The following is a 27,458-nucleotide window of genomic DNA, read 5'->3' as shown; positions in this document are numbered from 1 at the left end:
ACCAAATTATGTGCTTTACAGTTGGAGACACTTCCACGCGAATATTCATTTATATTAAAATGGATAAGTAAAGCACACATATCTTCCCTATTGGCAGAATCAAAAACAGATCCGTGATATAAAACAGAGACAATCATTTGGAGAATGAACATTGCTGTGCCTGGGGTAGATAACCTTTGACATATCATATTCATTTAAAATTGTTCTACTAAATTAAACCTCTCATATGGAAGCTCTAATCACATCAAATTAACACAAGGTTTATTTTGATATTAACTAAAATATCATATTTGATCAAGCATACACCACATTTTCCTTACCCTAACAAATAAAATAATTTCAGAAGTCGAATTTTAAATTCAGTAGAACAACAGTGTGCTTTTTTATAAAATAAAATTAGCTATGTGCTCTTATTTTGGCTAATCTGACAAAATATTTTCATTTCTCCGATTTCAAATGTTTATATGACACTATAATCTTCAATATTTTTTGTGTAAGCCTGTTTACATATATAAATAGCAAGATCATATGCAGGCAGTTTAAAATAAACCATCATGGTTTTTATTTTTTAAATTTGTTTTAACTATAGGTGCTTCTATAAAGTGTAGGAGTTCACAACCCAACACCTATTCCAATGCTGCTAACATTAACATTCAGAGAGTAAACCATTTCAACTGTACTAAAGGAGAACACACACTTCACCAAATCACCAGCCATAATAAAAATGTCAGCTTCTAAGGAACTTTGTAATGGCTGTGAAGAAACCGAAGGTGTTCCTTTGGCCAATGGGTCTCTAGATGTAAAAGATGGTCAGTATTCAAATGCATACACTTATAATGAACCAGACACTCTGATTCAAATGGATTCAGTTGGTATTTGTCAGACTAGGAAAACAAAAAGCTGTTATAACGAGGAAAGCCTTAAGTCAGACATAGGATCAGACAAATCCAGCATTGGTAAAGCTGAAACCAATGAAGTTACAAAAGAAAAAATATCCTCTGATACACTCCATAGAAGTTTTCCAAATGCTACAATGGGAACTGGGAAAAGAAATATTAACAACATTGTGGCATTGCTGAAAAACAAATGTGGCAATGGCAAAAGTAATTTATACCCTGTAGTAACTTTAAGAGATATCATGAAAGACTTAAATCTCTTGTCTAATGACGTGCAAAATAATGACATCAAGCTCAGTTGTGGTGCACTTAAAATTGACTCCAGCACATTTCAAAGTAATGGAAGCAAAGTAGCAAAAAATGAAAAGACAGGATTACAGTATAGTTTCTTTTCTTCAGTTGTGCTGGCTAGCAGTATTAGAAGCCCAGAAGAAAGCCTGCATATAGGATCTAAATCTGAGATGGCAAGCAGAAGACAAGAAATGGATAGGACGCAAAGGAAAGAGAATACAGACCATCGTGACCGCAGGCTTGTTGAATTTGAAAAATTTGATCCAGCCAACACAGATTCTAAAATCGAAGCGCTGATCTCATCTGCTGTTTCACCAAACAACAATACCTTCTTTGAAAATATGTCATCATTGTACACCGTCCCGGAACATAGACATCATGTAAAGTGTGAAAGCTCTAAAGCTGGAATTCTGAAACACAACAGCCAGAATGAAGAGGAGATAAATGCTGGACTGCTTTTAACTGAGACTACATGTAAAAAGTATGCTCTGAGGAAAAAACCAATGATTCAGTATAATCGGGAAAATAGCTTGGAACAAATAGAGTTTGAAAAATACTGTAAGGGTATTTCCATTCCTTCAGCATCTGCAGAAGCATGTCAAGATTATGGAGCAGTCTCTCGTTTGCCTCTTAAAAGGACACTTTTAAATAAGAGCCCAAAAACTAAATGCAAAGGCAGTCGGAAGATGTTAGTTAAAATAGCAAAAATCAATACCCAGAAGTATCAGATGTACACAGAAAGAAAGACAAAAGTGTGCCAAAAGCTTTTAATGCATAATAATGTGAGTGCAGGAGTCAAAACACATCATGTTACTATGCCAGAACAAAACACAGCTGTGTTACCAACAGTGAAGAAAGGCAGGAGGAGCAAGGTGATGGTGTTACCTGCGAGTGATATTCCTGTTGTTATCAAAAGGAAAAGAGGTAGGCCAAGGAAAGTATTACCTGAAGGTAGCAGTGAAGCTACCAATCATGTGAAAAGAAAGCCAAGGCATCACAAACTTTCTCCACCACAACCGACTTATATTGCTGGATCCAATGACAACACAACAGACTATGCAGATGTTTTGTCCAAATTGGCCTTTTTAACTAAACAGAGTCTGATCTTGGGTCGATGCTCACCACCCAGGTGTTGGTCTCCTAGTGATCCGGGATCATTTCAGAGATCAGCTTCTATGCATCAGGACATGTCTCAGTTTTATCGTACGTTGGCAGGTACTCGAAGGAGAGGTGGAAAAGCAGGGTGTTCACGAGGAAGGCAAATGGGCCAATTTGCAGAATCATCTTCTACTTTCAGTGATTTCTTTGAGGGTATTGGAAAGAGAAAGCGGATATTCCTGGGTGAAACAAAATTGTATGCCAGAAAATGCAAATGGGGCACAGAAATGAAAGAGAAGCCTGTTCAAAGGAGGAAACCATATAAGCGTGCGCTTCCATTTCCAGAACATGGAATTTTTCGGAATATGAATGCCGAAAATTCAGAATGGGCAAGACAAAATGAAAACTTCTGGCCCATGAGCCAAGGTTACCCTTCAAAGCAACCAATCAGAAACGGTTTATATCCATCTTACCCTGGAATGTCTACACAGTCATTTCCCAATACTATTTGGGAGTCCGGTTCTATGTCAAGGAATGGCTATTTGATGGGCTGTTTGTCGTCCAACCAAAGCAGTGTTGCTCAACAAAGCCCTGGCTGCATTGCCGGATATTTCCGTTCTTTGCTGGATTCAGATGATTCATCAGACTTGGTGGATTTGTCATTTTCACAGACTGGGCAAGAATCATGTAATCTCAGTGGAAGCTTTGGGGTCAGCAATTCAGCACAGCCGTCAAGACACTTAACGCATTACCAAGAAGGGTTTGATAAAACCAATTCTCCCAGTTGTGCTGGCAGCCAGCAACATACGAATCAAACAGCACAGGCTTATCCACAAATGATTGCAGACAATTCAGATAGTGTTGATTTCGGCTCCTCGTATCATACTTCTGACTCGGAAAGTTTCCAAAGAGTTGCTGTTCAGCCACCTCTTTCTAGACAGACTGGAGTTTCATGCCAACAGACTCCAGATAACTTTGTTCAGTATAGTAATTACAGGCCAAAAGCTCAAACTTTCAGTAATTCAGATGTGCTACAGCAACCTCGAGAATATTCTGGACTTGACTTTCCAGGTAACAGAGATTGTACTTTTGGCTATGACAGAAGCAATAATGTTACTTCATCTCAAGCTAATTCAACTGAGACGTACAGCCATCATGTAATTGGATCGAATCTACATTTCAGTAAGACGTCTTCATTTAATGCTTTTAAGCCAGATCACAGTCCTCTGACTTTACAAACTTCTTTAACTTCTGAGGGTCAATCTGATGCAGCCTGTTCTATGGACCATGCATCTCAGAAATATTTAAATTCACTGCAGTTATCAGCTGATGCCTCCAGGATGGCGTTTTCAAGAGGACTTCAACTGAGCTGCAAATCCAGTTTTAATCTTTGCGATGGGAATATGGCATACTTTAATCACCATTACGCCCCAGTGTTGGATTACAACCTGAATGAGTCAAAAGACATCTTGGATATTTCAAACTATACACCCCAGAAAGTAAAACTAAGGTCCTTTCCAGAGACTTACAGCGAATCCTCATCCAACTTTAACACATCTTTTGAGAATTCTGAAGGAGGTGTTAACATTTGCGCTAATATGGCAAGTGAAGAGAAATCTAGTCTCTCAAGTTTGGAAAAATTGATGATGGACTGGGATGAAACAGTACCTGTTGAAAGAGCTGGACCAAAAGTTGGTTCTAGACGTCAGTGGAACCACCACATCCCATTCCCCAGTGATTCAAGAGCTGTGTATGGAAGACGGAAACGAGTTGATATGTCCAGCCCTTCTCAGTTGGTTTTTCCAGCTTCACCCTCATTTCCGTCTAGAAAGGCTGCATTACCGAGACAAATGAGGAGCACCAGGGGACTTTGTGCTTCAAATAAGAGAGAACAATTTATTCGCAAATCAAAGCTGTTACAGAGAGCACAAGGGACAAACCCTATATTCTCTGAAAGTGCAGACTGTGGTTTAGATTATGGCTATAGTCCAGATAGCAGTATACCCCCAACACTTTCTAACACCCAAAACTTTCAAGTTCAAAAAAATGATCAGAAGGAATATTGTAGCTTATACTCCTCGGGCTGTTCGACACCAATGCCCGATGAAAATTATTCCCCAAGATTTTCTGGCAATGATGTTCAAGAGGCTCTGTATTCAGACCTAAAGCAGTCTGCATTAGAAGCAGAACCCTTTCAAAGCCCTCACCAGCAGCTATCTGTCCAAGCATTGCAACATTCAATCAACCCTGATCATGAAGGACTTCTGTCTGAGAACCAAGATTTTTTTAGTTTGCGCACCCCGGGCTACGTGGACAATCTAGAGTCAAGTGAAGGGAAAAAACATTCGGCTTTTTACGACGCATTGGAAAACAGCTCAGGAACAGATGTTGCTCCAAGGACAGCATCGACCAGCAGAGATTTGTCAGTGTCACAGCTCCAGTTTGAACCTGACAATCCAGTTTTGGAAAGGAGCACCAGATATTTGCAGAATTCTACCACTTGCAGTTCAGTAGTTGAGACCAAGAAGGAAGCTGATATGTCCCTGTTTTTAATGCAGGGAAGAAATAATCCACCCAGTTCTGCACACCAAATGATCCCTCTAAACATGGTAGCACAAATGGACAAAGAAACACAGAAGATGGCAATAGATTACAGCAGTTCAGCATACGCTAATACCATGTTAACTACAGCAAATGCATCGCCCGCATCAAGTGATTCTTCTATTCATGTGGACAATAACTACATAGACAAACAAGGGAACCGTAGACAGGCACCAATGGGCTTACTACTAGACCAAAATCAGGATGAGGTGTACACAGGAAATGCTTCACAGTGACTTATGATGATATTGGAAGAAATTCAGTGCAATTAGGTAAGAACATATTATTCATTAGTTTTCTCCCAGCTTCAGCCAGTGATGATGATTGTTTCTTATTATGCTCCTGTATTGTTTTTTTGTCAATTCTCCTGACACATTTTATGTATGATGTGATATATACTAGTTAGCGTTGAGGTTATGTTCCTTCTATGGCTCAAGAATTATGCTTCTGTATTCCAGTTTAGGACGCAAAAAGTTATCATCTTCTAAACACAATGTAAATATATGTAGAGACAACACAGTGTGGAGCTGGAGGAACACCAGGCAGCATCAGAGGAGCAGGAAAGTTGATGTTTCGGTTCGGCACCCTTCTTCAGAAAGTTCTTTGCTGAATCATCAGCTTTCCTGCTCCTCTGATGCTGCCTGGCCTGCTGTGTTCCTCCAGCTCCACACTGTGTTGTCTCTGACTCCAGCATCTGTAGTTCTTACTATGTCTATGTCACTATATGTATATATATTTTAATTATAATCTAATTGTTATTTTCTTCCCCATTATCTGTATGCACGGCATTTTTTTAGGATTCTGGACGAAATTTTCTTGATTTGATAAAGCACCAATCATTCACTCAAAGTCAACAAAAGAATATTGTCAAGTTTAATTATTTTGCCTTCCATTGTCAGCCATGTTCTTCCTGCTTCTCAATGTTAGTGGGACAATACTAACTTTAACTTGGTATTCAATCCAAAATAGCCACATTGAGCTATAATCTGGTTGAATAATCACTGTCAGTTATAAGAGGATTTCTCAGGCCTTCAATCATGACTAGACAATTTCAGCTGAGTGTTGCCTTTCTTACCTTGAAATCGAGTTACCAGAAAAATTCCAAATTGTATCACAGTTGTAATTCTCCCATTATCTTCCTGGAAAGAGAGGCGGTTTCTCCCCTTCCCCACCCAAGAGGAAAGTGGAAGGGGAAAGGAATTCAATGAAAATCCTATTCCTCTGTGTTAAAGGCGGGATATTGATCTTTTGTTGACCTGTCGATGTTTAATTTCACCTCCAATGATTCCATTGATTTGATAGATAACTGCTTCATGCTTAAGCGTTTCTCAGTTAAACATAGGGGAGAAAAAAAGCTGAATTTCAAAAGTGAGATCTGAACAACTGCTCTTGGCATTAACTTGTCATTTCAGCAAGTTTTACATCAGCTGTTGTACAGTTGCATTGAAGCTAGAATTGGCCCAGGGGATGGTGGTGGCTGTGAGAGGTGAAATTCTGCACTGGTTGTAAATGCCAGCCACAAAGGAAATTGGTTTTAGTTGTAGATATTTTCTAACCAACCTGTTCAGAGATGTTATTACACACCTCTGGAGCAGGTGGGTCTTTAACCCAGGTTTCCTGGTCCAAAGACAGGGCATGCCTACTGTATCACAAGCACTGCCTCTGTTCCTCAGAGTCTTGACCTAGATGCTATCGTCTTCAACTGTTTCATCAATGACCTTCCTTCTGTCATAAGGCCATAAAGGGAGATATTTTGCACACCTATTGCACAATTGCTCATTCCAGTTTTAGCACCCGCAAGATACTGAAGCAGCCTGTGTCCAGATGTAGCAAGACCTGGAGGTGCTTAGCAGCTCAGTGGCACGTAAAATTTGTTCCACTTGCGTGAAGTCAGTGCTTGTCTTTACAAAGAATAAGCTAAGTACCTCCTCTGACAGAAAGATTTTACCATTGGTGAATCCCAGTACATTAGCATCCTGAGGAACACTATCAACCAGACATTTACCTGCTGGATGAGCGATGACCTGTTATTATGGTGGCTTTGAGAGCAGATCTGGGGTTGAGTAGTGTGTTCAAGTGATTTTGGCTTCCTGAATTCCAGAATGAAGCCCTTCACCATCTCCTATCAGGAGGCACAGATCAGAAGGGTGTTGAAATACACTCCGTTTGAATGGATTACACCATCTAGCACCAAACAGCTGGCTTTTTTCGCATCCAGTTCATCACCTTAAATACTTACTCCCTCTGCCCGCTTAAACGCTCACTCCCTCTGCCACAGATACTCGGTGGCTGGAATATATCCTAATAATTGAAGCCCTCACTCCTAATGCTGTTCTCATAAATTTTTTGCACCTTCTCCATTATGTCATATCATCTTTAAAATGTAGTACCCAGAATTGGACAGAATAGCCTAGTTGAAGTTGAACTCCATTTCCTGGCTCCCACCCCCTTTCCTCACCCATCTGCAATGATGCCAGTCTGTTTGCAATCTTCGCAAGATTGATCTTGAACCTCCACGCACGAGTTCTAGCCAGCATCAAACCTGCCTGTTTTAGTGTTTGCCAACATCATTCCTGTCTCAGCTTGTGAGCAGCTGAAATCTTCATTTCCTGATGCCACTGACATCTAAACCTGACCTTTCCGGTGCCCTCCTGCCTGGCCTGCCACATTTTACACTCTGTAAACATGAGGTTATCTGGTTCATGGCTGCCCATGTCTTGATTTCCTTCCCTTTCGCCTCTGTGTTGGATCACCAGCAACTAATGTTTTGATTTTAGAGTTTGCATCCTTGTTTTCAGATCTATTTATGGCCTACATGGGAGCAGATGTAGTCCATTCAGTCCATCAGGTTTGTTCTACTATTCAGTGAGATCATGGCTTATCTAATAATCCTTAACCACTTTTCCTGCATTTACCCCATAACTCTTGATTCCCTTAGTGATTAAAAATGCATTTTGTCCTTAAATATACTGATTGACCCAGCTTCAATAACCCTCAGTGGTAAAGAAAATCTTTGTGCATCCCTAACTTAATTTGCTACACCCTTGGTGACTGGGCTGCGAGTGACCTGGGTCCCAAACTCTCGAATACTGCTCTTCGCTATCTCCACCTGTTTTCCATTCTTTCTTTCACACATTTTGACTGAGTTTCTGGTCATCCAACCTGGATATCATTCTGTATCTTAATACCCACCCCCACAAAGCACTTTCAATGGTTTATTAGGTCAGTGGTGCAATGTAAAGTTATTACTGTGTCTGGTATAATCTCGTCAAATCAAATTCTGAATGATTCTGGTCAATTGTCCGTTGAAGAATTAGTTAGAAAAAGCAATGTATATACGGATGGAAGGTTGTGTGAGTGAGAAGGTGGGGTGTGGAGATGGGCTCCGGGATTCATTGGAAAAGGTGCAGGGAAGTGAATGTTAGTGGCACTCATCATTGTTTCATTGGTGACATCAGCAACTCAGGAGACTTACATGAGTAAGTGAACTCTGGCAGATGGTCTGGGGAGGAATCTCCTAGTTCTCAGTATATTTTCAACCACCCTATTTAAAGATGACTTGGTTTCAAAATGATCAATAGATCATAAATTACATGAAGACACAGATTAGAACATCATCTGCCAGAATGGACAATGGAAGACCAATCTTTGGCAAAAAAAAACATTTGTGCTTTTTATTTCATTTCTTTTTTTGGGAGGTGGTTTATTGAACTTGAAACTTTACTCTCCTCTTGTGAGCAGTTTGAACTTGCTGTGCGTCATATCATCAGATGAGCACGATTTTGCTGTGAATGATGTTGCCCTGTTCTGACACTCAGACACTGTTCCTGTCACAAAGGAAATCTGCCCACTTGTTATGTAATAATAATGTTGGCTTTCGACTCCAGCAGTGCAGCTGCTTACATTTGCTTAGTGGTAGCACATGCATCTCTGAGTCAGCAAACCAGGACTGGAAGTCCCAATTCCGAAATCTGACTGTGTAATTTAGCCCAATGCTGCATGGTGAGAACTGATACATTTCAGGCAAGTCATTGAAGGAAAATCCCCATGAATTTTCTCTGTTGCATTAGAATCTGCAACACTATTGGTAATCAAGCTGGAGAGGACAGGAGACTTGATGCACTTCATGTCCTAACAAAATTACGAAAACAAGTCTCATTTGTGTCTGTAGACTATTGATTCATGCAAATTAGTGCCACACTTCCCTATTACATAGATTTCCTTCCTTAATTAATGTCAGTGACATGTGTTTTGTTCAGCACCTTATTTTTCAGAGGATTTGCATCTTTCGCTGCACTCTTACAGACCTGAATAAAAGCATCTTCAAAAACAGCAGGAACCATTTGACACATGTTGGATAGTTTGCCACCCATTATGTTCTAAAAGACACAGACAGTTTGGTAAGGCACTTCCTAATGGACCAAGTCAAATTTTGCCACTCGGAAATACTGGTGGAAAACACAATTCAGTATAAAGAGTAGAAGATCCACAGCAAAGCAAATCTAGGGTAAAATGTGTCCTGATTTAGGGTAAAAACTATATTTGAAGACATTTGAATGTGAAGGAAATTGAATGTGACCTTGCCAACTACTTTTCATTAAAGTTGGTAATTTTTTAAAGTTTGGTAACAGAAGCAGTTCTGCTGTTTGTTAACTCACTGAAGAGGTGTCACCTTCAAACTGCAGAATATCCACAAAACCTTGCACTTGGCTACCACCCATTGGGCATTGTGTTTGCAGCCCTCCAGCCAAGGGACAAATTTGATATCAGTTGCTGCAGAGCACTGAATGGTAGTTAGGTGAGTACTTCATAATGTGAGTGCTTCCCTAGTTGCCATTCTTTCTCAATATCAGTTCAAGTTTTCCGTAAAAGAGAAATCTTGTCAAGGTATTGTTTCAGAGATAGTAGGTCAAGGCCCAAAACGTCAGCCTTCCTGCTCCTCTGATGCTGCTTGGCCTGCTGTGTTCATCCAGCTCTACACCTTGTTATCTGTCAAGGTATGTCATTTTCACTGTAAGTAGAATTCCCTCTGTTTTCAGCCTCCGCCCAGTGACCACCTGTGCATGCTACGGTATGGCTGGTACAGAGCAGGTCCCAATCCACGTGTGCCACTAAATGAATAAATTCTGTTTCTCTTCTCTCCATCATTATGTTCTCCTTAACTTCACTCCTTAGGTTTCAGGCTCACTCTACATAATGCTAGCCTCCCTCACTTTCAAATTGTTGACTGATTGCCAGCAATCTATCCTGCCATCACAGAAAAAATGCAGGTTCTATGAGTCTGAAAGTTTTGCTTTTACAGTCAGCAAGCCCCATACTCAAACCTAATCCTCAATTCTAATATTTGGTTCACTGAAGCTCACTTTGTGGTGCTTCTCCTCCTTCTATTTGCTGGGTTCGATCTACATGCTACAAAATAAGGACCACAACTGAAAAAATGTGTAACATGTCAATATAACGTACACCCTGAAAAACTAAAAACCTGCTGCTCAATGTTTGAACTGAATAGTGGATGTGCGCTGAAGGAGGATTTCAGACAACAGTGCCCCCAATACCAACCAGCAACTTTTAGAATATTCTCCTGCTGCCCTCCCAAACTGTGTATCCAGTGTCCAGCTTCTCCTGTCTCTTCTGTGAACACATTCTCATTTCTGTTACCCTGCTCTGGACTACTACACTAGTGATCAGAAAGAAATGGTGTACGTGTGGAGGAGGTTGACCAGGATGGAAGGGGGTATGAGGAGCGAAGTGGAGAATGGGAGGGCATCCTCTGTCTAGGTGTCCACCATGTGCCCACATCCTAAACCCTCACCACACTGTCCATATTGTCAGAATTTGAACCCTTTTCAAAGTTACCACAACCCAGTCTCCACTGCAGCTGAGAGTGTGAAACACACAATGTTGCTGTGTCTTGCAATATACCAATCTCAGGAATAGTTTCAGAGTGTTTAACTGGACTTTAGTCCTACTTTAGGCCAAAGCACCTTCCATTTAGCCCATGACAGCCCCTAACAGCCCATAACAAAGATGTTCCAACTTTAGAATTGTCTCCTGTGTGTTCTTCCACCTTGAGAATCTTGCTGCAATTCCCCGGATACCAACTGAGCTATGGTACTCTGCCATACACAGAACATAGAACAATACAGCGCAGAACAGGCCCTTCGGCCCTCGATGTTGCACCAACCTGTGAACTAATCTATGTACCCCCCCCCTCCCCCCCCCCCCCCAATTTCACTAACACATCATTATCCATATGCTTATCCATTTACCTCCCTCTCCTTGGAACCTCAGGCTGAGCCACTTGTTGGGTTAAAGAAACACCATTTGCAGCAACTCCTGAGCATCTTGGTCTCGGTCCTGCCAACAGACAGCTTACATTTGGATACGTATTTTAACATAGTAAAGCATCTTGAGACTTTTCACAGGTGCATTATAGAAAAAAAGGTACTGCTGAAGCCGGTGAGATATTGGGGCAGCTGGCCAAATGCTTGGTCAAAGATGTAGGTTTTAAGGAGTGTCATAATGGAGGAAAGTAATGTGGAGAGACGATTGGGTGCAGGGATGGAATTCCAGAGCTTTGGACCAAGGCAGCTGAAGAAAGCAGTGGAATGTTTATGATTGAGAATGCACAGGAAACTGGAGTTAGAGGAGGTTTTGGAGGTTTGTGGGACTGGAAGGGCAAAGCCATGGAGGGATTTGAAAACAAGGATAAAAACTTTGTTTAAGCTGTTACCTGACTGGGAACTATGTTGGTGGACAAGCACGGGGGAGATGTAGTGGGCAGGACTTCATGCTAATTAAGACGTAGACTTGAGTCATGCAAAATTCTGTGGAGAGTGAAATACAGAAGACCTGCTACAAGGTAAATTGCAATAGACAAGATAAAGCTTCAGCAATCAGTGAGCTGAAGTAGGATTGAAGTTGGGAAATGGTAGCAAAGGTACGACTAGTCAGTTAATGATGTCATAGATAGGTCACTGGATGCTCAGCCCAAGGTCAAATGTGACACAAAACTGCAACCTCAAGTGATGTTGTTTATGTGTGAGGGTTGTGAGTTGGCTCAGCTTTAGTGGGAAACAGACAGCAAAGAGCAATAAAGGAGTGTTGGCTTGAGTTGTACAGGATGTTGACTGTCAAAAGTTTTGTTTCCCATCTTACTTGTGCTAGCCCACTTAACCTTCCTTGCAACTGGACTGGATCCATTAAACCCATTCTAAATCGGATTATAAGAGCAAAATATCACAGGCACCGACGGTCTGAGACGAGCTCAGGATGCACTGGAGAAACTCAGCTGGTCTGGCAGCATCTGTGAAGAGAGAAACACTGTAACAATTTGAGTCTAGCGTGACTCTTCTTTGAAACGTTAGCTGTGTTTTTCTCTCCACGTATGCTGTCAGAACTCTGAGTTTCTCCAGCACATTTGTTCTTGCTTCTAAGTCTGAAGACTTCTAGCTCCAATACCTTCCAAACAGTTTGGCCTGGATTGTTTTGCTCCGATCGGATGTACAGAGACAGGAGAATTCTGACTGTATGAACAGGACCTTTAAACATGGCTGCCTGGACTTCAGGTTTTGTGACCTGGAGAGTCTGAAAGATCCAAACCGGGCTATTGGCTTTGGAGGAGGGCTGGATGTAAGGGTGCACTCTAGCCCAGAATTTAAAAAACAAAATAAAGAATGGAATATCGTCTCAGCCCTCATTCCTTATCCCCCTTAACACCCGCTCTGTGTCATCCGTGGCACCCACTCTTGCTGTAGCCTCTCATACCTCCACAAGCCAAGCTATGTTCCCCACCCAGCATGGCATCTCATACCCTCTAAACCAAGGCGTGCCTCTGCATCCATGCCCATGGACTTCTATAGCTCTGGTATCATATTCATGCCGACTTTTTACCCACCCTACATTCTACAGAGCACCTGAGCTTTCACTGAAATGTCCCAAAATCCCAGTGAAGTGGAGGTAGCTGGCAATTTAAACAGTCACCTTCCACTGTGAATCATACACGCTGACCCAGCATTGCTCTGCACTGACCTGGATGGGTGCATCCGAGGGTGGAATCGAACCCGGGTCCCTGGCCTTATGAGGCAGCAATGCTAACCACTAAGCCACCATACTGCCCAGTGCCCTCTACTTGCCTGGATGGATGCAATTCCAGCAACATTCAAGAAACTCCAATCGATGACAAAGTAGGCCAATTGATTAGAATCTCATGCAGTACCTTGACTATTCACTCCCTTCTTTACAGAAACAGCAGTGTGTACCATTCAGCGTCTACATTGTACTCTGCTGATATTGACCAAGGCTGCTCCGACAGAGCCTTCCAAACTTACACCCTCTAGTCCCGGGGAGAACAAGGACACCATCAACTACATGGGAATGCCACTGTTGTAAGGCGCCCTCCAAGCTGTACACCACCCTAACTTGGAAATATATCACTGTACCTTAACTATCGCTGGGTCAGAATCCTGGAACTCCCTCTCTGCGAGCACTGCACCCCAAGATTTCTAATTGTGAAGGAGACTGCTTACTACACCACCTCCAGGGCAGTTAAGGATGCAAATCTATGTTGGTACAGCCAGTCATGCCCATATTCCATGAACAAATAAAACAAAAAATAAGATCAGAAGTTCTGTGGCTATGGCATACTCAAACTGAACTCTGGTGAACAGGATTTTCCTTTACAAATCATGATTGACAGCATTGTCAATGACTCCTGTCAACACTTCGCTGATGATCAACTGCAAATGGATAAGGCAATAATTGGCTGAGTTGGATTTGTCCTTTTTATGAGCATGCCATAATTTTGCCAGTTTTCCACATTATCAGACTCTTGCCAGTATTGAAGTTGTGATAGAATAGCCCGGGTGGAGGTGTATCTAGTTCCTGAGAAAAACCTTCAGTATTATTTCTTAAATAATGTCAGGGCCCATAGCCCTTGCAGTATATCCAGTGCCTTCAGCCATTTCTTGATATTGTGGAGTAAAGGAAATTGGCTGAGGACAGGCATCTGTGATTTTAGCAAGGTTGGGGGGGGTGCTAATTTGGACCATTCACTTGGCATTTCTGGCTGAAGATTACATAGAACATAGAACATTACAGCACAGTGCTGGCCCTTCGGCCTTCGATGTTGTGCTGACCTGTCATACCAATCTGAAGCCCATCTAACCTACACTATTCCACGTATGCCCATTGTTGCAAATATTTTAGCCATGTCTTTCACACCAGTTGCATGGGCTCTCACACTGTAAAGAATGGGGATATTTGTGGCCCCACCTCCTCCTGTAAGTTGTTTAGTTGCCCAGTACTACTTATAGCCATTATAGCTTTGCTCCAAACCTGAATGAAGGGACTGAGTTGCAGAAGCTACATGACAATGACTGCCCTTTGTATCAAAGCAGTTTGTTACCCACTGAGTTCTGACAAAACTCTCGACAATGGGAATCACGGGGAAAACACACTTCTGTTTGCAATTATACCCAGCACAAAATGACAACAACATTCACGTCACACAAGTGCCAAGTAATGACCATCTCCACCAGAGGATATGCTACATGTTGGAGGCTGAGGGACGACCTGATAGAAGAAGTATGTACATTTGTGTGAGGATGGTTGGAGTCTTTTCCCAAGGTGGAAATGTCCAATACTAGAGCACAGGTTTAAGCTGAGAGGGGAACATTTTAAAGGAGATGTGCGTGGAAAGTTGTTTTTTTGAGCACAGATTGGGAGGTGCCTAGAAGGTGCTTCCAGCAGAGGTGGTAAAAGCAACACAGTAGCAACATTTAAGAGTATTTAGCCAGACATGAATAGGCAGGGAAAAGGCAGATAGGAATAGTTTAGAAAGGCATCATGGTCAGCACAGACATGGTGGGCCAAAGGTCCAGTTCTTGTGCTGTACTGCTGGGTGCTCTGAGAGGGATTCTAACCATCCTCCCTTGACATGCAATGGCAAAACCATCAGTGGCACCCCCCCCCTTCCCCCCTCGCCGCCCCACAAATGTCAACATCCTGGGGTTACCACTGACCAGAGGAAGAAGTGGATTAGCCATGTAAATGCCAAGACTTCAAGAACGGGTCAGAGGCTGGGAATCCTACAGCAAGAAAGTCACCTTTTCTCTCTCCCCAAAGGCTGTCTGCCATCTACAAGATCAAAATCAGTCATATGGTGCAGGACCCTTCATGTCCTGCAACACTCAAGAAGTTCATGACCAACCAGAGCAAAGCATGCCACTTGACTAGCACCTCATCCACCACCTTCAGCATACACTCTCTCCATCACTGGCAGTTGTGTTTTGATTTTATTCATTTTCAAAATGCAGGCATCACTGGCCAGGACAGCATTTATTGCCCATCCCTAATTGCCCAGATGGCAGTTAAGTGGGTCTGGAGTCACGTCGAGGCTGAACGAGGTAAGGACGGCAGGTTTCCTTCCCTAATAGACGTTAGTGAACCAGGTGGTTTTTTTCCTGACAATTGATAGTGATTTCATGGTCGTCATTGAACTCTTAATTCCAGATATTTAGAAAATTCACATTCCACCATCTGCCATGGCAAGATTTGAACCTGGATCTCTGTTGTTATGCCATTAGACCATCACCTCCCTTTGTGTGCCATTTGCAAGGTGCACTCTAGCAACCCACCAATGCCTCTTCCAAGCCCCCTTCCCTCGAGCATATAGAAGGACAAGAGTAGCAGATACATGGAAACCCACCCCCTAAAGGTTCCCTTCCAAGGTTCACACCACCTTGACTTGGGAAATATATCATTGTTCCTTCAGTGTTGCTGAGTCAAAATCTTAGAATTTCCTCCCGTCAACACTCCAGGTGTTCCTACGCTCCAAGCACTGCTGCAGTTCGCTATCACCTTCTCCCAGGTAATTAATAATGCTGGTTTGGACATGAATGGCTACATCACATGAACAAATCAATAAAAACCTGTACTTTATTATTCCTCCTCACTACATGGCATTGTGTTTATTTTCACTCATTGCCATTTCAGATTTGCTGTGGTAGCATATAAGTCAACACAACCTTTTGTACGAGCTGAACAGGTTCCTGAGTGAAGATGTCACTTACTGTCAAGTAAGCTGTTCATCTTTGATGATTTGTAGACAACTTCAGGATCAGTGACCTTGACATAAATCAGCTCATAATTTGGCTTCTGCCACATACGTCATTTTTACGTTTTTGAGCTGGCGTTGAGAATTACGCACAGTTTAAAATGCACATTGCATTTCACGATAAGAATGGCAGAGAACTGACTGCTTGGAATGTGACCCGTTGTTCCAAAAACTTCTGAACTAAACTGCTCTTATGTTTAAAGGTAATACTTGCACACAACAGAAGGGCAGCAAAGGGAAGATCCTAATTACAGCATCCGCAGCCTTTAATTGCACATAAATAGAGGCAATAGCAGGGAGGGAGGCTGCGGAAGCTGATGATTTGCAAGAAGTTGGATGACCACTAGCTTCAGGTATGTACTGTCTTAATCTTGTCATCTGCTGTTGCATGGGTGTGTTCATACAAAATATGCATAAGTGTTCTAAAGTTCATATTATTGAAAATGCCCAATTAAACAGACGACTAATAATATCCCATCTGCTCTCTTTACAGACCGTGGGGAATCTAATTCTGCGGCATCAACACCAAGCATTATCACCCATGCTTGGACTAAGCAGCATCTTAGATATTACTTTGCAGCAAAGATGGGGTATATAGAGTGATACATTAGGCAGTGGCATTATAGGCTCAGGTGAGCTGTCAGCCATTAAGGAGTCAGTACAAGCAGGATTGGCATCTGGGTAAAGACTCTTTCTGAGTTGCCCCAAGTTACAGACCAAAGTGCCACAGTGATGTCCCAGATCATAACCTTGTTACAATTACTTCAATATCACATTTGCTCTAATTGCACCCAACGTGTTCACATTAACTTCAGGTTGATTTGGCAAGCTACAGTTTTCTTTTTCTTTTTACAGTCCAAAGACCGTTCAGCAGAACCCAAAATCACCAGACTCAAAATGTTACCTCTGCTTTCTTCCCACAGATGCTGCCAGAATTCGAGTTTTGCCAGGTTTTTGTTTCAGGTTTTCCAGTTCTATGTTTTATGTTAGAATCAAACCTAATGCAATCCAATAGCAAGTATCCAGAGTAACACCTTGCCCTTCCACAGGGACCATTCTCACTCTGATCTTCCCAGTGTTCACTGGAACTTCTCTCCCTCACAACTCAAACTGAAAATTCCTTCCCGTTGAAACATTGTTCAAACTCATACTTAGTTTGTTAATTAAATTGGCTCTCCTCACCTTCCCCAGTTGAAGTAACATCTCCTCTTCTGTCATTTGAATTGATAGCCTTCTCCTTTTGACTCCTTGGTCCTGGATGGCGTTTATTCTTCATCACTTCCACAACATTCAATGTTCCCCTCTCATGCTGAAAGGCCTTGTTATCCTCACCACAGAACGATACTCCCAAGTTCATTTTCCTCTTTATTGACCTTCATTGATGATTCTTCCCTCAGCACAGTTCCTAAACCCTATTGAGAAATGTGTCCGTCTTGTGATCCATATAGTCTCCGACCCTCAAGAATTTCCATTGACAGCTCCAATGATGAGAGAAGTAAATGTTGGAGTGGAGAGAGAATCCACAAATCTCTTTGTTAATGTGTGATGGCCTAGTAGTATTATTGCTGGATTGTTAATCCAGAGACCCAGATAATGTTCTGGGGACTTGGGTTCGAATCCCGCCACAACAGATGGTGGAATTTGAATTCAATAAAATATCTGGAATTAAGAATCTAATAATGACAGCGAATCCATTGCCGATTGCTGGGTGGAGCCCATCTGGTTCACGAATGCCCTTTAGGAAGGAAACTGCCTTCCTTACTTGGTCTGGCCTACATGTGACTCCAGACCCACAGCAATGTGATTGACTCTTAACTGCCCTCTGAGCATTTGGGGATGGACAATAAATGCTGCCTGGCCAGCGACTCCCTCATCCAAAGAATGAAGAGAGGGTCAAGGGTCATAAATGAGGGATTTTGTCCATGGTTAATTATTGAGATGCATCAATGATGCAGATGGAGAAGCACATGTGCAGGGTGATAATTACAGTGATCTGGGCCAGCAGCTGCAAAAATAGCTCCAGGCATTGCCTTGGAGAGCAGTGAACTCACATCAAGACTTTGGCTGTCTTGTGGACTCGTCAGATATTCCAGGATACAAGTACTGGCTCTTCTGAATCACAAGCAACTCATCAGATGGCTCAACGACTATCTACCACAGTTACACCATCAGGAGCGGAACGTGTCTAAAAGTGGTATAAAGTATTATCAACCACAAGATGCAGACGTTATAGACAACACGTGTCAGATTAACTGCTCATGCACTTTTTCATTGAATAAAGTTATGTCTCATCTCTATCTCATGTACACGAAATTATTTTTTTTCCCAAACATAGACCAAACTGAAGTTATATAGCTCCTCTTCAAAATGGAACAGGGAAATGAACCAGCAGTTTCCCATTTGTCACTGTAGCCAGTATAGTTGCAGCTGTCGGAATCCGCGAAGCTCTTCAAAATGATGTTGATTTCCTTCTGCAGCTGTCTCCCTCAAGCAATTCAAGACTACTCATTCCCATGCAGTTTTGCCGTCCTGGGTTTCCCTCGCAGGGTTCTGTTTCCATATCCAAATGTGGTGATGCCTCTGTCCATATACTGTGTTGTAAAGTATCTCCATGCGGTTGTAGTTTTGCACACCTTCAATGGAACCAATCGTAGGTTCCCCGTCCTTAGATGCAAACCTGATAACTGACTATTGCTCCATCTGTCTGCTGCATCAGTATGAACCTTGTGTGACAGCATTATCACCTCTGGGTGCACTGGGTCACAGATTTGCATTTGGAATAATATGCACTATAAAGTGTGAACCATAGGGATAGAGGGTCAGTTTGCTCAGTTGGCTGGACAGCTGATTTGTGGTGGAGTGTCACACCAACAATGAGTGTTCAATTCCTGCACTGGATGAAGTTACAGTTGAGGGACTCTCCTCTTCCACTTGTCACCTTTCCTGAGGCATGGTGGCCTCAGGTTAAACCACCACTGGTTGCCTCTGTAAGACTGTGGTAACTTGACCTTTATAGCATCCCTAAACACAGTGACACTGCTCACTTTGTGGTAGAGAGTGCCGCATAAAATTGCTGCTGGTCCTTGCTGAATTTTCTTCCAGGTGGATATATGGTGGAATAGAACTTTGGTTCCTTTCTTAACATAACCATGGGCATTTATTTCAGGTAATTCTTGTAAATACATTTTTGCATCGGAGCAGTAAAATCAAGGAAAAACTCATTGCTGTGTCATACCCACTCTGTTCCTCTTTTTGCCCAGATGTTTCTTGTTCAGCTTCATTCAGCAGAATACATAACCTTTACAGTTCCCTCTCCATAAGACCTCTCAGTTTTGCTGTGTTCAAATAACTACAAAAGATGGTACCTGAATTACTTTCATTCTTGTGTTCTTGAACCTGCATATTACTGAAGTCTAACAGACAAGTTCTGTAATGTGTTCGTTCAAGAAAACAAAAATGAAAGCAATTCAGGTACCATCTTTTAAGTTTTCTAACTCAATCCCTGCTGTAATTAGATTGATACGTGATTATAAATAGAATACAAACTCACTTTAGCAATGACAACAAAACATAAATTGTTCATGATACAGAGAATTAGTCTGTTATTACACTGATAATTATCTTGACAATTTTCTGAACAAATGCTCAAAGACTAAGCAATTTAAAATTAAGATTTATGACTGTGTTTGTCTTTAAGCCAAAAAGTAAATCAATAAACAAGTAAACAATCCTTATTAAATATAATGTTGCACTACTTTCCATAATACTGCCTGAACACCACAAGGTTTCTCACAAAATGCTTGATTTTGTTTGGTGTAGTATGGTTATCAAAGTGCTCAATTGCTCAGGAAAGACTGACAATATAATTTCACTGTGGCAATGAAACATATTATGTTTCTGTGTGGTATGAAACCACATAATAGAAAATGATGTGTTCTCAAAGTATTACCTTCGTGGATGGAAAGGTGAAACTGCTTAATGATTCAGAATCGAGCAGGAGCAAGCCATGTCTAGAACAACTAGTAATTGTCCATGCACTAAATCCGTAGCTTTTCCTGGGTGTATAGGAACAAACATTTGTTGTAGACAAGAGATTGATATAACCTGTGCATGAAATTAGGCAACAGGCATTTTAGTAGTCTATAATATGGCAACATTGTTAATAATTAAGTGTAGGAAAGTAATTCTGGCAACTATAACTAGAATATAAGTTATTGCATCCAATGCAGCAACTTTAATGAGGCTACATTCTAGATCAGGATACTATACTGAAAATGATATCCTGTAAGGAAACTTAGTCTTTATATTTTTTTCCATTCTGACATCTACTCCTGTTTCCAAGTACGTTTATTTAAGCTGATGTGCTTATTTCAGAACTAATGCAAAAGAATATTTCAATAAATGATGCCTAGATATGCCCTCATTTTCTGACTATTTGAATGAACTTTCTTCCATTCTGTAGAGCCAAGAACAATCTTGACAGAATTTCCAAACTTCTCAAATCAATAACATAGCAATTTCAGTTTAAACTGTGATAAAGTACAGCTTTGTTGCTGCCAGTTAAAATTGGACATTTTGGGAACTATTTAACTTGATGTTGGCTGTGAGGTTGAGCTCTACAGAGCTGAGGGTATATTTTTGGAACCAGGGAAATGCTATTGGAAAATTACTGGGTTGAAGTGATTTTAAGTTAACGTCTCTATAATCTTTATGGGAGGAGAGACAGAAATTAAGTCTATGTAAAAATATAAGTTAAATAATTGTAGCTTGAGACCTGAAGTGGTTCCAGACAATTTGGGCTGAACAGTTGATGTCTGTTTAGATCCTATATGAAGAATAGGAGTGGTAAAACATTTTAAGTTACTTGTATCAATATATTTCTGTTCAGTGTTTGTGTTGCAGTAAGTGTCAGCTATGGCTCAGTTAATGACACTCTCACCTATGTGTCAGAAAGTTCCAGGTTTAAGTCCAACTTCAGGACTTTGAATCTCAAATAAAATTTCCACTCTTCATTGCATTGTGGAATGAATGCTGCACTGTCAGAGATGTTAAGCTAAGGCCCTGGCTTCCATCTCTAGTGGTGTTTCAAGATTCCATGGTACTATTTCAGAGAAAAGTAGAGAAGTTCTCCCTGTACCCTAGCCAATATTCATTTCTCAATTAACATTATAAAAATAGATTACCTGGTAAATATCATGTTGCAGTTTTTGGAGCTTCCTGTATGCAATTTGGCTGCAGCATTTCAGAAGCACTTCAGTAGACTTTGTTTGAGACAACCAGTAGTCATGAATGACATAAATGAAAGTCTGGGCCTATTTTTCTGTTTAGTCTGTTATTATGATACTAGGATGCAACATTGGGTGTATACAATTGTTGAAAATTAATCTTTGCTGCTTTTCCTGTCATGGGACACTATGCTATGCAGTAAAATCATTAATTTTTTCAGGATGATTGGATCAAGGGTTTTTTGGAGCAATTAAGAACGCACATAGTCTGCATGAATTCATTGGAGAGTTTTGTTGTGAACTGACTTATTCAGGAAAACTGCATTTCGGCTTTAAAGAGTAATATTAAGATGGACTCCTGCAAAGACAATCACAAAGAGTTGTGGGAAGGTGAGCAGAGGATGCAGACAGAGGAATTGCACTTTGAAAACTGCAGTGAAGAAGCTGTTGCTATATTCACATTTGAAAAAAAATATGAAAAACTGGCTGCAAAATGCTGACTCTTCTCTCATACACAATCCATCTTTTAGACAGCTACAAAAATGAGGTTCTTGGATGCACTTATTCAGCTGGTACGTATAATGTTTGTACAGTGTAAATATAACTTCTGATTTTGTGATCTTTCACTTTATTGCTTTCAAAACAGTATGGTTCCTCTTTGGAAATTTAAAAGTGCACTGTATAAAGCTTTCTAACATGTATTCCATTTAAGTAACTGTAAAATGTCACGGAATTTTCTTTTGCTAAAATACCATTGTTCATTGTCTCTCGAGCTTTTTTTTTACCATGAAGCGTCAGTGAGCTTGCTGTCTCTAAGTTAGAAGTTCTAAATGCCACTTAAAAGGTTTGTACTTAACCTGGAGTATTGGATGGAGGAAAAGACATGCACTGTACATTTTAGATGACAGCAGTGACAAAATTAGGGATAATTAGGGAAAAGAATCACACTAATTCTTCACTCATTTTTTCTTCAGAATACAAGAATCGCACAAGAAACATGGTACTGATATGCCATACAGTGTGTATTTTGGCAGCTCTATAATTGCTTGGAGTCAGCTAAGATCGCTGAAATTGCAATGCTGTCAACAGCTCTTGATCCATTTTTTGTCACCTCATTATGTAATGACAATACATGTTGTGTTATTATAAATACATATGTTTTTTTAAAAGACTAAAATGTACAGTTTTTATAAACAGTATTTAACCAAGGATGGAGTAGATGTGTCATCAAGGGCACCAGCAGTTCATGTTACTGTACAAATGTATCTGTAAATTCTTTATATCGATATAGCTAGTGCTTCAAATATGCACTGAAATGTTTGCCTGGGGAATGACAGAAAAGGTTATAACGTATTTAATGTATATAATGTTTATTTAAGATGTGTTTTTATTGTATTCTGTACCTACCTGTAGTAATTGTTGTGAGGTTGCAAGATTGGTTTTTAGCACATTTTTTTGCCTTCATGCAGTGTGCACCCAAAGATATATCTTTGTAAAACAATTTCGTATGGACTTTTTATTTGTAAGATGCAGTATTATACGATGAATTTTGGAGTACAGATGATAATAAGCTCAGGGTGTCATTTCTGTTGACTTGCCTGATTTGATCTGTTTATTGAGTGGTTTGTGTGGAAAAATATGAACATTTTTAACCATTTTTTAAACAAATCGTCTTCACATTACGTGTTCTTGAAGTTGTACTCAGTGACTGCCTGATTGTGTTTAGTTCAGTCCACATAAAATACAGAACCAGCATTACCATAGATGAGCTTTTCTCCTTGTTTCACCCCTTCCCTCATCTTTTCCAGATTTACGTTTTTGCTTACACACACAATAAATAACCTGCATGCATGGTCTACTGCTCACAGCGTCCAAGATGAGAATCACACCTTACTCCAGTGCTTACCTAAGTGAGGATCATCAGCTGTAGAACATAAGGTGTGGGCAATTGCTGCTGTCACTGAGATTGTGCAGTGGTCTTCATCACTTAAACCATTGCAGCTGTTGTGACCTACTTAAGATGAAATATGATCATTAGTCATGCATTCAGTGTCCATATATTTCATTAATTCCATCTGCAGTTCAGGGAAAATAACCTAAATTCTCAAGAGTTATACTGATCTCTAGAATGGCATGACTGTCCTCTGAGGATGAAGACTAAGCCTACATTCTCTAGAGTCTAAAAGTGTGAGAGATGATTTCATTGAAGCACACAGAATTCTTTCAGGATTTGACTGGAGAGACATGGAGGGTTATTCCCTGGCTGGGTTAGTTTGAATCAGGAGATATTGTCTCTGGATGTGGATCAGGTCATTTAGGACCAAGGGAAGAAGGAATATCTTCACACAGAGTTTAGTGGATCTTTGGAGTTCTCTACCACAGAGTCTGAGAGGGCTCAGTCATTCAGTAAATTCAACACTTGTCTTCAGTAGAGTTGTTGGCAGTGAAGATATCAAGAAATGAGGTAGTGCAGGAGAGACGAAGTTGCAATAGAAGATTAGCTGTGGTCTAGTTAAATGGTGAAACAGACTCAATGAGTCAAATATTCCTGAAATATCTGCAGGACTGAAACAATTTCTTTCAGGGCTTTTTGTAGCTTGCAGTCAAAAGTTCTGCAATTGGCTTGGTCTGTTCTGCTCCATGGGACTCTTAATTTTGCAAGATTGAGTGATTCTAAACTGAAAATCAGAGCTGAACCCTGTGCTGGTAGAAAGTCAGCTGCTGGAATATGTTGTAGGCTGTTTCTCCTCCATTTCACTGAACTGTAAATTACAGCACCTCTATGCCGCTCTGTCTGACTGATGGGAATGAAGACGGTAACTGTTACCTGCTATTATCAACTGTTACAGGTGCTGAGATAGAGCATTCTACAGGTGTTTCCCATGGCAGTCGATCATTGCTTTGCAAAAAGTTACATGTTGGCCATTCTCCAGCCAAGCATTGTGTACCTCCTGTTCATGATCTAATATACAAAATCAAATGTTGGGAGAAATATATCTTACCTCCATTCTGGCAGAGCCACTTCTCTGATTTGCCTACTGGAGCAGGTCATTTCAAAATGGTACATCGGGTGATTTAAAAAAAACAGAATCATTTGTCATCTGACTCTGTCAGACAATTTTTAAAAAGGTGAGAAATTAGTTTAAAAAATTGATTTAGCCCTAAATCAATAACTAATGTGTCAGCCTTAGATTAATGGTTGCCACCTTTCCTCCAAATCTAGAGGCTCTGGGTTTCAACCCAAGCCAGAGATTTCAAAATGTAATTGTTGAGTTTATTACTGAGGGAAGGCTGCACAGCGAAGAATGCTGTCTTTTGGGTGAGATGTCCCAGATGGATATAAAACATTGTGCAGTACTATTTGGAAAAAAAGGGATTTCTCTGTCCTCACTGGTATTTATTCCTCAACTTAGTAATAAACTTGGCAAATCAGCTGCTGTAGCATCCCAAAGCTTATCCTGAGATGGTGAGCAGTATTAAATAAAAGCCAGTTCTTTCCAGACAAAATAATGAAATCCATTCTAAAGGTTCAGTTAGAGAAGTAATTACGAAGGAAAACCGATGTGATTTAAAAATAAGTCACACCAGGCAACTTGTTCGATATCTTTTGAAGATATTTCCTATAAAGTGGCTTTTGGAACTCCAGGTGGTATAATTTTACAAAAGCAGAACACTGCAGATGCTAGAGCTCTGAAATACAAACAGAAATTCAACAGGTTTGGCAGCATCTGTGAAGAGAGAAACTGACTCAATATTTCATGTCCAATATGATTCTTTATAAGTGAAAATTTTGTTTGATTCAGAAGGTATTTGACAAAGTTCCATTTGAAAGGCTTTTAATTTACCTGCAACAGAGAACATGTGATGGCAACAAAACCATCAATTTCCATTTGTGTAACACCCTTCATACGGAAAAAATTCTTAGAAATGATGGTGTTGAGTGATATCACCAGATCAACGTTTGGACTTCGTTTCTTATGTGCATACACGATCTGAATATCAAAATCGCTGGTTACCTTGCCACTTTTCCAACAACGCTGGACATTAAGGATGCACTAAAACATATATCAGAATTGCATATGGGCCAACAATGAAGAAGTGGGCACTATTACAGATAAGTTGTAAAATATGCATCACTTGGAGTTGCAATATACTTTTCTCGGCTTTCTTTTCTGGTATTAATTAACTAAATTCTTCTTTCTTGTCCTTTTAAATTGGCACAAATTTGAATTCCTGAACTGTTTAATTTCAATGATTGTCATGCTTTTTTCAGGTTTTATTCTTCCAGCTTGTGGGTTTCTTCAAAGGATTAGCTTGAACCATTACTTTTCCAAAAGGTGTTTAGATTTGGTTGTGGCCAAGTAGTTAAGAGAATGGATTTAAAACCCATTGAATCCTCCTCAAGGTTCAAATCCTTTAAGGGTCTTGTGATACAGTGATCGTACTCCATCTCTGGCCAGAAGATCTGTGTTCAACTCCTCTTCCATAGGAAGTGTGTCATAGCAGGTCAAAGAAAATTGTGGGTGACTGGTGAGTGTTAGGTCATTGCTCACCAGGAGTTACTACAGGATATAACATTTTGATTTTTCGTGAGTTTTCCACTTATTAACGTTTCAGCCATTCCTTTGCTGAGGCCCTCCCTTCAATTTTGATACCTGATTCCTTATTACTTTAAAGTTAGGATTTGTTTCATTGGTAATTTGCACAGAGATCTGTCTGAACATGGTTTATTATATGATTAAAGCAGCACAGAATTCTGTATAAGATGCCAAACAAACTTCCAGTTTAAAAAAAACACTTGCACAGCTCCTTGAACACACTGAAACACCCCCAGGCGCTCTCGTAATCAGTTTCTTTCATTTCAAAATTGGGGAAAATCATTTCAATTAGAGATTTACTTATCGTATTAATTGGCTTTTTTTTACTAAATCATTTCAGGAACTTATAAAAACTCATTGTAAAGTTTCCCAGACGTGCAGATTGTTACTTGTAGATCTTCCTTAAGTTGGGCAACAATCAAAATTCATATCATGATTCATGTCAGTAACTTATTAAATTAAACAACTGCAATTTTGTGAATGCAATGAAGTAACTTCCTCTCCTCCTGTTTGCAATTAATTGCCATAATTTTAAGGTTCATATGTGACTGGGGATAAGTGTACACAGTTGCTTTGCTGATAATAGAGTGCTTCTGTAGACCAGATAATTCTCCCTTATTTTTCTTCAATTGGGAATGAGCCTCTGTCCTTTTTTGATCTGTGTCCCTCTATTCTCTCCCGATTCATGTAACCATCCAGATGCTTCTTAAATGTTGTTCAGGTGCCTGCTTCTGCCACCACCTCTTGCAGTGCATTCCAGGTTCCTACGACCCTCTGCGTAAAAAAACTTTCCTCACACATCTCCCTTAAACTTTTGCCCCCTCGTAATTGAAAGTTCAACCCTGGGAAAATGCCTTTGATTACCCACCCTCTCTATGCCTCTCATAATTTTGTAGACCAGTATCCGGTCTCCTCTCAGCGCCACATTTCCAGAGAAAACAATCATAGAACATAGAAAAGTGCAGCACAGTACAGGCCCTTCGGCCCACGATGTTGTGCCGTGGAATAACCCTAATCCAAAAATAAAATAACCTAACCTACATTCCCCTCAATTCACTGCTGTCCATGTGCATGTCCAGTAGTCGTTTAAATGTCACTAATGACTCCGCTTCCACGACTATCACTGGCAAACTATTCCATGCGCTCACAACTCTGAAGAGGGTGAAGAACGTCCCTCTGACGTCTCTGCTATACCTTCTTCCTAACACCTTAAAACTATGACCCCTCATGGCAGTCAGTCCTGCCCTGGGGAAAAGTCTCTGGCTATCGACTCTATCCATGTCTCTCATTACCTTGTATACCTCAATCAGGTCACCTCTCTTCCTCCTTCTCTCCAGAGAGAAAAGTTTGAGCTCAGTCAACCTCTCCTCTTAAGACAAACCCTCCAGTCCAGGCAGCATCCTGGTAAACCTCCTTTGCACCCTCTCCAAAGCCTCCACATCTTTCCTATGATAGGGCGACCAGAACTGAACACAATATTCCAAGTGTGGTCTCACCTGGGTTTTGTAGAGCTGCAGCATAACCTCGCGGCTCTTAAGCTCGATCCCCCTGTTAAGAAAGCAGATGGTGTTTTGGCTTTCATTAACAACCTTATCCACCTGGGTGGCAACTTTGAGGGAGCTATGCACTTGAA

The 27,458-nt window shown here is 40.7% G+C and overlaps 1 protein-coding gene across 8 annotated transcripts in view; it reads left to right on the top strand.

The window, feature by feature from the left end:
- Window positions 1-27,253, top strand: part of ahdc1 (AT hook, DNA binding motif, containing 1) — a 207,702-nt gene extending 180,449 nt beyond the window's left edge. For 6 of the 8 annotated variants that reach the window (XM_059654408.1, XM_048558008.2, XM_059654407.1 and 3 more), the window contains 2 exons: window positions 1,296-5,158; window positions 21,449-27,253. In XM_059654408.1, coding sequence (XP_059510391.1) covers window positions 1,358-5,122 — 3,765 coding nt within the window. In that variant the 5' untranslated portion in view covers window positions 1,296-1,357 and the 3' untranslated portion in view covers window positions 5,123-5,158; window positions 21,449-27,253. Of the gene's footprint in view, window positions 1-1,295; window positions 5,159-9,145; window positions 10,332-21,448 lie in introns of those variants that run through there. The other 2 variants (XR_007250156.2, XM_048558011.1) reach the window with 2 other exon arrangements.
- Window positions 27,254-27,458: the final 205 nt, after the last annotated feature.

The sequence above is a fragment of the Stegostoma tigrinum genome, chromosome 24, assembly GCF_030684315.1.
Source record: "Stegostoma tigrinum isolate sSteTig4 chromosome 24, sSteTig4.hap1, whole genome shotgun sequence".
Taxonomy (NCBI): Eukaryota; Metazoa; Chordata; class Chondrichthyes; order Orectolobiformes; family Stegostomatidae; genus Stegostoma; species Stegostoma tigrinum.
The sequence above is the reverse complement of the archived record's forward strand: the minus strand, read 5'-3'. Positions and strand labels throughout refer to the sequence as shown.